The sequence below is a fragment of the Echinops telfairi genome, unplaced genomic scaffold (genome assembly GCF_000313985.2).
Source record: "Echinops telfairi isolate 266 unplaced genomic scaffold, ASM31398v2 ScPeMD7_10;HRSCAF=50, whole genome shotgun sequence".
NCBI lineage: Eukaryota > Metazoa > Chordata > Mammalia > Afrosoricida > Tenrecidae > Echinops > Echinops telfairi.
In genome coordinates this window covers 4,435,412-4,450,235 of record NW_022103907.1, presented here as the reverse complement: position 1 = coordinate 4,450,235, position 14,824 = coordinate 4,435,412, and the positions used below count along the sequence as shown (strand labels likewise).

Below are 14,824 nucleotides of genomic sequence, written 5' to 3'. Positions count from 1 at the left end.
ACAACATCAACAAAAAGAGGGTCATGGTTGTACAAAGAAGGATGGTTTTTGGGAGCGGGGAGGAAACATTTAGGAACTAGAGGAAAGTTGTATTTCTCATCATTGTACCCCGCTCCCACTACCATGACTCGAATTCGATCTTGCAAGTCTGGCTAGACCAGAGGAGGTACACTGGTGCAGATAGGAACTGAAAATACAGGGAATCCAGGATGGATGAGCCCTATAGGACCAGTGGTGTGAGTGGCAAAACAGGGAGGGTAAAGGGAGAATGGGTAGGAAAGAGGGAACCGATTACATGGAACTGTGTGTGACCTCCTCCCTGGGGGACAGACAACCGAAAAGTGGGTGAAGGGAGACGTCGGACAGGGCAAGATATGACAAAATACCCATTTATAAACTATCAAGGGCTCATGCGGGAGGGGGGAGCGGGGAGGGAGGGGAAAAATGAGGACCTAATGTCGGGGGTTTAAATGGAGAGAAAATGTTTTGAGAAACGATGTACAAATGTGCTTTACACAATTGATGTGTGTATGGATTGGGATAACAGTTATATGAGCCCCTAATAAAATGTTCAAAAAAAAAAAGGGATGGTTTTTGAGCAAGAGGAACATATGAGGATCTGAGGCAGAGGTAAGAAAGCCTTGAGTGGGAAGCTAGGGAGGGGAAGCCATCACTCCCTCCTGCCTTGTCTAGTGTATGGCCCCCCTACTCACTGGGGGAGCTTTGGCTTCCTGCTTCTCCCTGAGCAAAAATAGCCCTGTGATCTTAATGTAGTCCAGGGCCCTGGACCGAGACCTAAGGCCAGAGAATCCATATCATTTCCACAGGCCTTTAGGGTGGGACCTAGATCCTCCACCAAGCATATGCCCAAGGACCTCTAGTCTCTGGGATCAGATTTGAACCCACTGTTTTTCCATAGGATCATTTCTCTTTCTTATCCCTTCTCCACGCCCTTCTTCCCCAGCCGTGGAAATGGCAGAGAACAGAGACGTGAGTCAACTGCCCCTCTGCTTTCCGTTTTCAGGAACAGTGGACCCAATCTAGAGAGACCCGCGGGGACCATATCCACCTGCCAACATGTCTCTGTGGTCATCTTTCCGAGGGAAGTGGAAGCTGGGCAGGAAGAACGTGGTGGGGAGCTCTGCTCAGTTGCCGAAAGAGGACTATGAAGTCTTATTGGAAAATTGCCTGAGGAATCACTGTCTCTTTGAAGACAACAGCTTTCCAGCCACCCTGAGCTCCATAGGCCGAGGGCCCCTGCTGCAGAAGCTGCCGTCTCGCCTGTATTGGAAGAGACCTCCGGTAGGGGGTGGCTGGGAAGGGGGCTTCTGTACAAGGCACCCACGTGTCCATCTACACCCTCCTACAGAAGAATCAGAGCTTTCTGGTACCAGGCCATACCCTCTCACATTGATCCCCATTAGAAGGGAACTGAGTGAGCTCCCAGAGCCCCATTCTCTAGAGCAGTGGTTCTCCACCTTCCTAATGCCTAGACCCTTTAATACAGTTCCTCATGTTGTGGTGACCCCCCCCACCCCAACCATAACATTATTTTTGTTGCTACTTCATCACTGTCATTTTGCTACTGTTATGAATCGGGCGACCCCTGTGAAAGGGTCATTCGATCCCCAAAAGTGTTGCGACCCCCAGGTTATGAACCTCTGCTCTAGATGGTAAAAGCAAGGGTGAGACTCATCGAATATATAGCTCTTCCCGAGCCCCTGTCTAGACACATACAGAATAGCCAAAGCCCCAAAGAGATCAAGGTATTGTGTGGTCTCACCTGAGACAGGCGGGCTTCCTCAGTAACCACCACCTACCAGAGAGACACATGCTTAATACACCTCTAATCCCCACCAACCAAGAACTTATGAAACATGTACATTAAGAGACAAATCATCACTTTATAAAAGGACACTTTTTAAATGAGCTCAAATGGAATCCATCCCTCCAAATTTGATTTACAAATATGATTTTAAGAACAAAACGAGGGACCAAGGTGAAGTCAACCTGTGCTACAACTTCTCCCCTCCCTTGTTCCCTGTTCTCCTACGGACATACTGCCACTAACATCAGTGGCTCAGACCTATTAAGTCCCTACAAAAGTCCAGTCCCCAGGTGGGTCTCCAGGTGGAGAGCCAAGATTCCACTTTTCCCCTAGAAAACTCTTGAGAACTGTTGGCCTTGAGACTCTGTCACACTCCTTGAAGAAGTGTACCTATGCAAAGAGTGAGGGACTGAAGGTTGGTTGTGTAGCAAAGATTGGCCACCCACACTCACCACTTCTAACCAGCCCACATTTTAACATGCAAAGTGAAAGAGGCCACTTTTTAGGAGGTAAGGGAAGAGAGGGGACTAGAATTTGGTTAAAGAGAATAAGAAAATCTGTAGAAAAAATTAAAAGTATCCCCTAAAACAGTGGTTCTCAACTGTCCGAATGCCACAACCCTTTAATATAGTTCCTCAGGTTGTGGTGATCCCCCCACTCCCTCTGCCCAACCTTAAACTTATTTTCGTTGCTACTTCATCACTGTCATTATGAATTGGGCGACCCTTGTGAAAGGGTCATTCGATCCTCAAAGGGGTCGTGACCCACTGGTTGAGAACCGCTGCCCTAAAAGAAGAGCTTCCATTATTTTAGTGGAAACCCAAAGAAAAGGCTCCCACCTTCTCACTACAAGTGCTTTTTCTCAGTGCTCACATGAAGTTTCCCAGCGTCTGACTTACGTGAGCTGTAGGAAGGCACCAGAGAACTATGCTGTATATCATGAGAGGAATCTACATTCCAGATTTGCTGGGGCAGCTCTGATTTCAGATAGTCTACATCTAATGGCGTGATGGGTCCATGTTGGGCTGATAACCGCAAGGTCAGTGGTTTGAAGCCACCAGCTGCAACGAGGGAGAAAGTCAGGGCTTTCTGTTCCTCCACAATTACAGTCTCAGAAACTTACAGGGGCAGTTCTACCCTCTCCTATAGGGTCACTCAGTGGACTCGATGGCTGTGCGGTTGGTTTTGTGGTGATATCTACAGCTATATAGCTCTAGCTAAGGGTATAAAGACAGAGTCCCTGGAGGGTGCAAATAGTTAAGTACTCAGTTACTTGCTGAAAGGATGATGCTTTGAACTCAGTGAGGGGCACCTGGAAGGCAGATCTGGAGCAAGGTTTTTAAGAGCTGACCCCTTGACAACCGTACGGAGCAACTTGACTCCATACCCACGGGGTTGCCATGAGTTAGAATCGACTTGATGGCAACTAATGACAACCAACAAACATATAAAATACCACATCTGAAGCGAGTTTTCAGGCATGGGAAAGTATGGTCCCTGCAGCTCTAGGAGGAGTCCCTGGTGACTCCAATGGTTAAGTGCTCAGCAACCAACTGCAAGGTTGGTGGCTTGAATCCAACAAGAGGTCTCCCAAAGATCACAGTCATGGAACCGCGGTTGGTGGTTGTAGCTTCTGAACTTCTCTGCTCTTGGTCAGAATGACAATCTTGTCTATTCACGCAGGAGCTTCACAGAAACCCCCAGTTCTTTTCTGAAAACACCAAAAGATTGGACCTGTGCCAGGGCGTGGTAGGTAAGTGCACACAGTCCTCTGAGTCCCACCTCTGGCTGCCTGCAAGCCTTTCCTGGCCAAGGCAAGATGGAACGCTAAGAAGGCAAGTCTGGAGAACCCAGTGGGGAAGATGGGGTGGGTTGCAGATCCGACACCCCATCTGGACATCCTCTGTCCTTTGGTGGGATCGTTATCAAAGCTAGTGCTCTGAGAATTAATGAGAATGCCACTCCTTGGCTAAGACCCAGGTAACCCTGGTTGCCAGGGTATATGTTTAAAGGTTTGCTTTAGGAAAACATTTCCTTCTCGTTTCCACAAAGAGATCCTTCTTGGAACACCAGCATAGAGTTCAAACAGGTCTACCCTCATCCAGCTGTTCTTTTAGGAGTTTATGCAAATGACCCATGACCATCAGGTAAAGTGATACCAATTTCACACCCAGCACCATGGGGTCTAGAACATAAATACGTCACAGATGCAGAATCTTGCAAAGCTTGGGCGTGCTTTGGTCCAACTCCCCAAGGTTCGAGTGTTCAGGAAAGTAGACGTTAGTCAAAGAACATGACTCTGTTAGTGTGGAGTGCATTTCATCAATACAGTGAACCCTCGTTTATCGCGGTTAATCGGTTCTAGACCCTACCGTGATAAATGAAATTCCGCGAAGTAGGATTCCTTATTTGTAAATCAAATATTTTCGTAGTTAGAGCATAGAGGACATGAAAAAACACCCTTTAGTCACCATTACACTCATATTACACAATTTATTAGACAAAAAAGGGAAAATACAGTAAAACATTTTGGACGTTACAATTATCATTTATTATTTATTATATTATTTATGGCATCTAGTTTACAGTATTACATATTTCACATACAGTATTATTATACATAGTTCTTACAAATACTGTAATCAATAGCCTATGAAATGACTTAAGGGATGTACTCTACAGGTGGGTCGCCGTCTTTTTCCTCTGAAGGAGCGGGTGTAGGCAGTGGGTGCTGTTACACAAAAACCGCGATAGAGTGAAGCCGCGGAAGTTGAAGTGCGAAGTGCCGAGGGTTCACTGTATTTCCCAACATCCACATCCTCAACGTCTTTCTCCCCAGTATACATATGCTCCTCTTCTCCTAGCTAGCCTACATGCTCAGAGCGGGTGTCAATGGGGCCCCAAGCCTTTCTTGCCTGCAACAAGGCCTCAGTAGGTTCCTGCAGAAACTTGTAGACTAAAACGTGTGCTGTGTGGCGTAGGAGACTGCTGGTTCCTGGCTGCGTTGCAAGCGCTAACCTTGCACCAGGACATCCTGAGGCGAGTTGTTCCCCTGGACCAGAGTTTCACTGAGAACTATGCTGGCATCTTCCGGTTCTGGGTACGTGTCCTCCTGTTGTCTCTGCCTGCAAGGTGCATTGGAAAGAGGGTTCTTAAAGGGGCCAGGCCTTTACCCCCTGGGCTGAGCATTGTCCATGGTATCCTGGCTCATAAGAGGCACTCTCTCCCTTTAGTTTTGGCACTTTGGGAACTGGGTTCCCGTTGTGATAGATGATCGTCTGCCTGTGAATGAGGCTGGCCAGCTGGTCTTTGTCTCCTCTACCTGCAAGAACCTGTTCTGGGGTGCTCTTTTGGAAAAGGCCTATGCCAAGTAAGACAACCAGAAACAGCTTCCCTCCTTTCCCCTCTCCTCTCTCTCTCTTGTCAATGTTGGGAGATAAGAATGGAAGTGGGTAAAGTCGATGAAGCCCCATCCCGGGCACATTGCAGTGAACAGACGCACCACGCCTAGGGTCTCCATGTGAACAGTCAGGAATTGTGTCTTTCTCTAAAGGATGGGATGGTTTACAAGGAGTAGGGACATTGAATATGTATCTCCTCCTTGACCCCCGGGCGGAAGGAAAATGTTGCAGACACAAGCTCAGAGATGAACAGCAGAGGAGATTCCTGAGGCTCACTGGGACGCGCAGGCTATTGTGTAAAGTCCTTTCCCTTTGCTTTTCATGGGTACTCCTGCCCTGGGCAGGCTCTGCGGCTCCTATGAAGACTTGCAGACTGGACAGGTGTCAGAAGCCCTTGTGGACTTCACTGGGGGAGTGACAATGACCATCAACCTGGCAGAAACCCCTGAAAACCTGTGGACCGTCCTGACCCTAGCCTTCTATAGCAGGACCCTCATTGGCTGCCAGACCGTCTCAGGGGTGAGGCTGGGCTGGGAACTGGGAGAATGTCCTCCTTTCCTGCTCCCCTCCTCTACACCCACCACCCCACCTCTGTGGGGGCCTCTGGACCCCCACGGAGTCCTCATGGTAGGTAAGGCCACAACCGAAGAAAGACGGGAATGTAGAGAGAGACACTAATGGTTGTTCAGCGTCAGCCACTTGGGAGGCAGCTTACCTGTGTCGTTTAGTAGCAACCCGGAGTCCAGAGTGGGGCGCGCTGGGCCCATCCCCATCCCTACTATGGCCCCCTTGAGCCACCTCACACAAGGATGCAGCACTTCTGAATTGGAACTTGTCCTCTGTAAAAGGGGAGTGAACATTGCGGCCAGGTCGCACACAGCGTTACTGAGACTCTCAACTGAAACCGCAGAGCTTTGAGAACTGCAAGGGGACACACACATCAAGTTCCTTTTCCACGCTCACGCTCACTCTCACATGCTCACACTCACTCTCACGCTCATGCTCACTCTCACTCTCATGCTCACACTCATGCTCACTCTGTCACGCTCACTCTAACACTCATGCTTGCACTCACTCTCACACTCACGCTCACTCTCACTCTGACTTTCATGCTCACACTCACTCACTCTCATGCTCATGCTCACTCTCACACTCATGCTTGCACTCACTCTCACACTCACACTCACTCTCACTTTAACACTCACACTCACTCTCATGCTCATGCTCGCTCTGACTCTCACACTCACTCTCATGCTCACGCTCACTCCCCATGAACCCTCGCTCCCTCCAAACAGCTCTCCCACAGACTCTCCAGAGTGAGTCCCACGGAACATCTCTCCTTTGTCTTTACAGACGGTGAAGGTGCTGGAGAATGGACTGGTGGATGGGCATGCCTACACACTCACTGGCATCAGAAAGGTGGGTTGAACTCGGTTCCTCTGAGCCTTTCCTCTCTCCCCACGTGTCCCCCCAAGACCTTGGCTTATCTGGGTAGATAGTTATCTGTCTTTTTTTGGAGAGGGTGTTGTTGTTTGTTTGTTTGTTTGTTTTGTACCCGGTAGAGTATGTTTCTTTTCTTTTAAATCCTTTTATTGGGTGCTCTTACAGCTCTGATAACAATCCATACATCAATTGTATCAAGCACACGTGAACCTATGTTGCCATCATCCTTTTCTGTCTCGATGATGTCTTGATGGACCCACCAGCACCTGCCAAAGCAGAGGATGGGATCCCCGTGCCACTGGCCCTGTTTTCTGGGGTTAGGGAGCAGGTACTCTCCCAACTTCTTTCCCCTGGGAATCACTCAATCTTCAGCTAATTAGCCATCTGTGCCTCGTTGTCCTTTCCTGGCCCACCAATGACCAGTCATAGAGTGATTGCTCCCCCTCAAATTCTTGTTTATTTACCACCTGCTCTTTCTAACGGTCTCTCAGAATCCTCCGATTATTAGCCACCTTTTAAGCTCTACTCAGCATTGAAGAGAGTGTGAGGAAGGTAGGACCCCTGCTCACAAAGAGCTTACAGTCAAGTATGGAGATGAAGTACATTAGAAAATGACAAGGAAGCCAAGTAGAAACAGGGGAGAGAGCATCCCCAAAGGCCTGTAGGAGTGCAGGTAGGAGAGAGGATGCTCGCCATATGGAGGGGAACCCAGGAAGGCTTTGCAGGACAGCTGATATTTGAAAGACGGTTGACAATTGATGGCTGGCTTCTGAAAGATGGCAAGATTTGTACAAGGGAACAAGAACATGTTTTTTAAGGGAACAGCATGAGCAAAGGTGGAGATAAGAAATCTGAAGTTTTAGTTTCAAAGAGCTTTCTCTAGAGCGCCCGACTCGACAAAATGCTTCCGATTCCCTTTAAATTCTCTTTTAGTGTCTTGAACTCAACCCTTATTTAAATCTTCAGCAAGCATATTTGTTTGCCCAGAACTTTTTATATATGTTCATACTGATTTAACATAATTTATATAGCATTTACTAGAGATGAAACACTATTACAAATACTTTACAAATATCAACTCACTTTAATGTCTATAAACGTCTGATGAATATATCAATGTGAATGAGGGTGTGTGTGGAGTGGAGACCCAAAGCCCATCTGTAGACAACTGGACATCCCCTTACAGAAGGGTCACAAAGAAGAGATAAGCCAGTCAGGGTGCACTATAGCACCAATGAAAAATATAACTTTCCTCAAGTTCTTTAATGCTTCCTCCCCCCCAATCATGATCCCAGTTCTACCTTACAAATCTGGCTAGACCAGATGTACACGTACACAGATACAGATAAGAACTGGAAACACAGGGAATCCGGGACAGATGGTCCCTTCAGAACTAATATTGAGCATAGCAATACCAGGAGGGTGAGGGGAAGGTGGGGGGAGATAGGGGAAACTGATCACAATGATCTACATATAACCCCCTCCCTGAGAGATGGACAACAGAAAAGTTGGTGAAGGGAGACATTGGACAATTTATAAATAATAACAATTTTAAAATTATCAAGGGTTCATGAGGGAGAAAGGGTGGGGGAGGGAAGGGGAAAATGAGAAGCTGATACCAAAGGTTCAAGTAGAAAAAACATGTTTTGAGAATGATGATGGCAACAAATGTACAAATGTGCTTGACACAATGGATGTATGTATGGATTGTGATAAGAGTTATACGAGCCCCCAATAAAATGATTAAAACAATAAAATAAAATAAATTTATAAGTCTGATGAGTAAGTATGATTATTAGCCTCATTGTATTGATCAGCAAACTGAAGAATCAAGATGTTCAATAACTGGACCTGGGTGTCATAGCCAGTAAGTAAGAGAGCCACTTTCTCCCTTGTCAATTATTCTTTGATCTTTAAACTTCTAGTTCAAGGTCTGCTCTGCAGGCCCGAGTCTCCCTTAAATAGCTGGAACACGTGAAGTTGGCCCTTATCTAACCACCTAACCTGCTCCTCATTTTGTGCAGGTGACCTGCAGAAACGGACCCGAATATTTAGTCCAGCTGCGGAACCCCTGGGGGAAGGTGGAATGGAAGGGAGACTGGAGTGACAGGTGAACTTGCGGGACTGGCTGGGAGGGAAGGAGACAGAAGCAGGTGAAGGTTGCCAAAGAGGCTACCATCGGAAGACAAATCACACCTGTTTGTCCCGTGCTCTCACTCGGGGACAGGGAAGGTGTCAGAGTGTGAGAGTCTCCCCCTCGTATTTCTAGAACGCTTTATCATCTCTAAACTGCTTTTTCATTCCTTAAAACACTTAAAATCAGGATTTTAAGGGAAGGCTTGTCAGCACGATGCCAACCCCTTTGTATTGCTATTATGTCCTCTTCCTCCAGACAAGGCTGTTATAAGGCAGGCTACGTCTCTCTGCCTTTTAGTGATGAAGAAATAATGCTTAGATGGAATGAATTGCTTCATGCCCTAGAATAGGACTCAGAGTGGGGTCACTGGTGTTGTGTCCAGTGCTTCCCAACACAGTTCAGGACTCTCTTGGGATCACTGAGTCAAAGGTCCCTACACTCTAGTCATGGTCAATGACCTTTGCATTTTTGGATTATATGTTTACCTTTAGGTTGTATATTTCAGTCTAAAGCCAACATCAGAGGAGCCCTGGTGATGTCGTGGTTATGCATTGGGCTGCGGTGACGTCAGCAGTTTGAAACCACCAGCCGCTCTGTGGGAGAACCCGAGGCTTTCTAACCTGTAGAGGGTCGCAGTCTTGGAAACTCACAGGGGTGGTTCTACCCTGCCTTTAGGGTCACTGGGAGTCAGAATCGACGGCAGGGAGGTTGGTTTGGGGTTTAGAAAGGTAACCTTAAAGAGGAATGGCCTACTTCGGCTACTTCCTGGTTGGAGGTTACAGGCAGACGGGGAGTCCTACCCATCTCATTATAAAGATTTGAAATGCTTAACCCTGTATACACCTTAGACTCTCCGAGGATGCCCACATACACGCACGATCACTTCTATTTTATAGTGGAAAATACTAAGGCTCAATAAAAGAAGCAGAAATGGACTCCTGACAGTTTGAACTGCTTTATCTTGGTGATCTATCAGTACGTAGATGCGAGTTGTCAGAGGGGCTGGATCTAAGTGGGAAAATGGCATCCATAGAAAAAGATGAATTTCAAAGTGCCACAGACATGGACCGTCATACTGCTTGCCTATCTGCTTTTTGACATCCTTCCCACATTTTGTGAGTCAGAGGGGTGGTGAGGGCTGAGGGAGATGATGGGTTTTATGCTGCCGTGCCTAATCTGTTGTCAATCTCCATCCGATGTGTTTTTAATTTAAGAGGGGTGGCTTCCAATTCTATAATCTGCACTCAGAGCTTTCTGCGTGTCCCAATGGTTGCCTTACTCGCTTCACATGTCCCTGCAGATCCATGAGAATGGGGAGCATATTCACAGTAGCTGTTTTAATGTCCTCACCTGCTACTTGCTTCATTGCTTATGTCGGTTTCTACAGTCTGTTTTTTAAATTCTAGTAATGGAACACATATCCCTGCTTCTTCACACATTAGACATTTTTTTAATTAGATGCCAGACCTTATGAATTCCATGTGGGCTTAGTTGACGTCCCACTTAGATGTTGGTTGCTTGAAAACAAGCCTTTAAGATCCTAGATACTATTATTTTGGATAGCCAGGCACCATCTAGTTTCTTCATAGCACTTCACTAGAGCACCCATAGCTTCTATTTTTCATAAACCTTTGAAGCCCCATTCATATCCTGGCCTGTTGTTAAATTGCTTAACTTTTGAATCCTTACATTTAGAACATTTAAAAACATTTGTATCACAAATCTAAAGAGAACTCACCCCGCCCCTCACCCTCCCACCGTAGAGTGAATTTAGCTGCAATAGTAAGGACTGGATTGTCTGCATCTCTATGGGAGGTCTCATGCATTTAGTACAGTCTCTTAACTCTGTCAGGGATTCATGTGGTTCCAGTCCGTAGGTGAGCTCTGGGATGACTTCTGCTTACAAGTTCCAAGTAATTATTCTTCCTAAGGAAGGTGTTGTGTGGGTGTGTCCACAATTGATTAGCAGAACTCAACAGTATGCGAATTTGCGGAGCTCTCTCTTCAGGTAGCGCCCCTCCTCTCAAGTCCTTTCCCCAGCACATTCTAGTTGCCGTGGGGTTCCCTACTCTCAGATTTCTGATCCTCTACTGCCTTGTCTGATGTCTGAAAAGAGTTGTTTCTTATATCGATCCTATTTGTCAGGGAGGGTGATCCAAGATAGTCTTACTCTTTTATGGCCAGAAGTAGAAATGCAAAAGGTTAAGGCTGGAAAACAAGCCATACCAACATACGTATCAACACCAGCTCTGCCATCTAATCACTCTAAACATGTGACTTAATCTGTATCTTCAGCTCTAAAATGAAATAAAACTTCCTACCTTTCATGCGCGTGATGACTTTCTACCTTTCATGCGCGTGATGATCCTTAAATGAAGCCGAGCATCTCCATTGCTTAACTCAGTGCTTGGCTTGTAGTAGGTACACAGTGACTCTGAGCCATTGCTCTCACCATATGGAGCTTGAGGTGTCATTGTCAGCAAAACGGCATAACAATCGTGATCAATAATGGCACTATAAAGTCTTTAATAAAGAATTTCTGGCATGTCACCCATAACCCTTTCCTGCTCCTGAAAATGCCTCCTTTTGGTTTTCAGCTCAAGTAAGTGGGAGCTGCTGTGTCCCAAAGAGAAGATTCTGCTGCTGAGGAAAGACGAAGATGGACAGTTCTGGTACTTGACTTGGGGCCTTAGGTTCTCACCTGGCAGGCGTTTGAACATCAATCCAGCAGACATTTATTGGGTGCTTCTATCGGCCCGGCGACGGGTGCAGAGAGGTCAATCAGACACAAGCTCTACTCTTCAGGAGATCACAGTGCAGCACGGGAAGCAGGCTCATAAACAAACCGCCAGAGCTTAGTGATAGGTGCAGTGATCCTGGCCAAGGAATCTGTGGGCATGAGCCCTTGGTCCATGAGTAGGTCAATGGAAGGTGGACCACTCCTTCTCTCTAGTCTCCACTGTGGTCTCTTGTTGACTATATAATAAAAACTCTTGCCAAACTATAAGCCCCTGGACATGTATGCTGCAGAACAGGGTAATATTACCCCTATGCACTCCTGAGTCTACTCATTCCATTTTCTGAAAAGACATGAAGCCATCCTGAGCTCACGATGCCTCTTAGTGTGTGGCGTGAGATCCATCTCTCTGTTCCCCTGTCCTTGTGCCTTGTAGTATTGTCCCCTTTAAATATCCCACCGCACATGTATGGGCATTAACGGCAACCCTTGCTGCCATAATCTGTCCCCACTCCCCACCCCAAATCCTCCAGCCAGGTCTCATATTCTTTACCTATCCAGTTTGGCCTGCGATGGCCGTCTCTTTTGAAAGTCTTTCACTGAATGCAAAAGCGCTGCTGAAACTATTATTCTACTTAAGAAAAATGAGCCCAAGACAAGTTAAATAGCAAAACCCAAGTCAAAAAGTTAGCAAATAGGTGTTAATATATTTAACTCATCACCAAAAATGGAGCTGTGCTATTCATGTCGAACATTTAAAAATGACTGGTGACAAGGGCCTCTGTTCAGCGGTTAGCACTGGATGCCACCAAACCAGAGCATTGCCATCAGGCAGCCGCCGGAGGAAGTGATCTGTACCCAGAGAATAGGATTTCCCAGGAGTCCTGACCTGCCAGTGACGGACCCTCACTCTGGTCTGGCCCAGCTCCTGTGTCTCTAAGATCAGATCAGATTAGCTCTTCTCCAGATCCTGGGGGAGGGTCTTGGCCCAGGCGAGGGCTGGCATGGCCCCTACAGGTTGCACGTCCTCCCTTTGGTCCTGATGACCAGGTGACATCTCATTTGTCCCTTGTCCCTTCCTTCCCACAGGATGACACTGCAGGACTTTAAAATGCATTTTGCGCATCTGTTCATCTGTAAGCTGACTCCCGGCCTGTTGAGGCAGGAACCTGGCCAGAGGTGGATGTGCACCATGCGGGAGGGGAGATGGGTCAAGGGGAGCACCGCTGGTGGCAAATTGAAGTCACCCCTTGGTAAGCATGTGCACAGGCATCAGGGCCTCTGGGGTCGACGGGGACAGCTTTTCCAAACAGGGATGGGGTTCAGGCTGAGCCCCTGCATGTAGCTGTGTGGTTGACATCCTCTGCCTGAGGACCAGTGGGCTCTGCTCACTAAGCCTAGTGCTCTGGCTTAGTGGACTGTGTCCACTGGGTAGCTGGGACACTTTTCTAAGGGGTACAAAGATGCAGTGATCTGAGTGGGCCTGTGAGCCTGTGGAAGTGCGTCTTTCCCAAGGGGCACCTCTTCCTACTCAGCACAAAGGATCCTTTTGGACCCATAGAAGCCCTGCCCGTAGGCATGCATGCCTGTTACAAAACCCAAACTGAACGGAACCCACTGTCGTTGAGTGGACTTTGACTCATAGAGACTCCACAGGACCAATTCGAACGACACATCAGCTTTCTGAGAGTAAATATTTATGGGAGCAGGCAGCCTCATCTCTCCCCCTCGGGGCAACAGGTAGGCTTAAACTGCTGACCCTGTGGTGGGCAGCCCGATGCTTGATCCACAGTGCCACGAGGGCTCCGTATGCACAGTGCAAGTGTGGACTACATCTTTCTTGGTTGGCATGAGTCAGGAATAACAGCACTTTATTTGTTTGTTTGTTTGTTTTTTGGGGGGTAGGTTAAGGCTATTGCTATGCTGCAGAAACTACCCTTTCATGGCCAGAGGTAGATACTAATTATATTTATCAGGCCCACCTTATCTGGTACTTGGTCGGGAAACTAGAGACAAGAAATATCTCTAAGTTACAAGAGATGAACACATCTGAATTCTCAAAATGGAGAGGTTTGGGGGCTCTGTCGTGTCCTCCACAAAGGAGAGAGGGGGGTGATTCCATTGGAAACAAATACCCATGGGATATACTCTCAGTCAGCCAACGTGGTCTGAGCTGTGGCTTCTTCCCCACACCAGAGAAGTGCCCCCCAAGGCTGAAGCCACCACTACCATGCCAATGCCCCTGGGATTTCAAGCGCTGTTTGCTAATCCAGTTGCTGCTTCCTCCCTCGGCAAATGCTAGGTCTCCTTCACTCAGTGGCAAATGATGGGCCACAGTGGGCCACGGCAGTGAGAATGTGGGTGCCCTGGTGTGGAAGGTGCCCTCTGAGGGGATTGGTGAGCTTGACTAAGATGGCCAAATGAGGAGGGAGCCAGGGACCAGCTGACAACTTTTGGCGTTCCGTCCCAGACACATTTTGGAAGAACCCGCAGTTTCTGCTATCTGTCTGGAAGCCCGAGTTGGCCAGGAGGTCTCTGCATCCATGCAGTGTGCTGATATCTCTACTCCAGAAGCCCAGGCATAGGCACCGCACCCGGAAACCATACCTCGCCATCGGCTTCTACCTCTTCAGGGTAGGTGGGCTTCTAAGGGCCTAGGGATGTGCCCGGAGGGCCCTTCAACACCTCTCTACCCTTCCTCTTTCCTGTCCTCTTCACCACCCGTCTCTGTCCACAGGCCTGGGTTTGAACCCAGATTCTGTCCCTTGGCAAAGGTGCACTAGAACAAGGTACCTCTCTGTACTTGAGTATCAGCTGCCTCATCTGCAAAATGAGCACCATCATCTTTATCCTGAGTTGAATAGAATGACCATGCAGGAAGGCTCATCTTTGGGTCAGAATCATTAACCACTACTTACTCAATATTGGATTCCTTTTCCTCCTCCAGAAAGCCAATAGTTCCTTCCCACACCCTTTCCCTGAACTTCAGATATTGAATCAGAATGGCATTGACCCGAGTAGCAGGCCTGTGGAAGGGGCTGGTGCCTCTGGGTGGAGTCTTCTATATCAACCTCCTACTAGGGTTGGGGTTTGTGAAAGAGTCAGAGTCCTTGTGTAACGAGATCTTTCTATTCTTGTGTTGTAGATGCAGGGGGTGAGTTTACCCTTGACCGGCAGGCCCTGGTTTGTGGTGGTATCCTGCATGGCCAAGCCCCTGTCGGTTTGGGTGGGCAGTCTTCACTTGATGTATGCCAATTAACTGAAGGAGCTCAGCAAAG

General features: G+C 47.6%; 1 protein-coding gene across 2 annotated transcripts in view; it reads left to right on the top strand.

Annotated features, from left to right (window-relative positions):
• The first annotated feature begins 1,077 nt into the window (after positions 1-1,077).
• The window catches only part of CAPN14 (calpain 14), a 34,239-nt gene continuing 20,492 nt past the window's right edge, over positions 1,078-14,824 (top strand). The window contains exons 1-10 of one of the 2 annotated variants that reach the window (XM_004711103.1): positions 1,078-1,302; positions 3,512-3,581; positions 4,810-4,928; positions 5,062-5,198; positions 5,574-5,748; positions 6,583-6,648; positions 8,697-8,782; positions 11,407-11,481; positions 12,636-12,799; positions 14,017-14,184. In XM_004711103.1, coding sequence (XP_004711160.1) covers positions 1,078-1,302; positions 3,512-3,581; positions 4,810-4,928; positions 5,062-5,198; positions 5,574-5,748; positions 6,583-6,648; positions 8,697-8,782; positions 11,407-11,481; positions 12,636-12,799; positions 14,017-14,184 — 1,285 coding nt within the window. Of the gene's footprint in view, positions 1,303-3,511; positions 3,582-4,809; positions 4,929-5,061; positions 5,199-5,573; positions 5,749-6,582; positions 6,649-8,696; positions 8,783-11,406; positions 11,482-12,635; positions 12,800-14,016; positions 14,185-14,824 lie in introns of those variants that run through there. The other variant, XM_030884708.1, reaches the window with a different exon arrangement.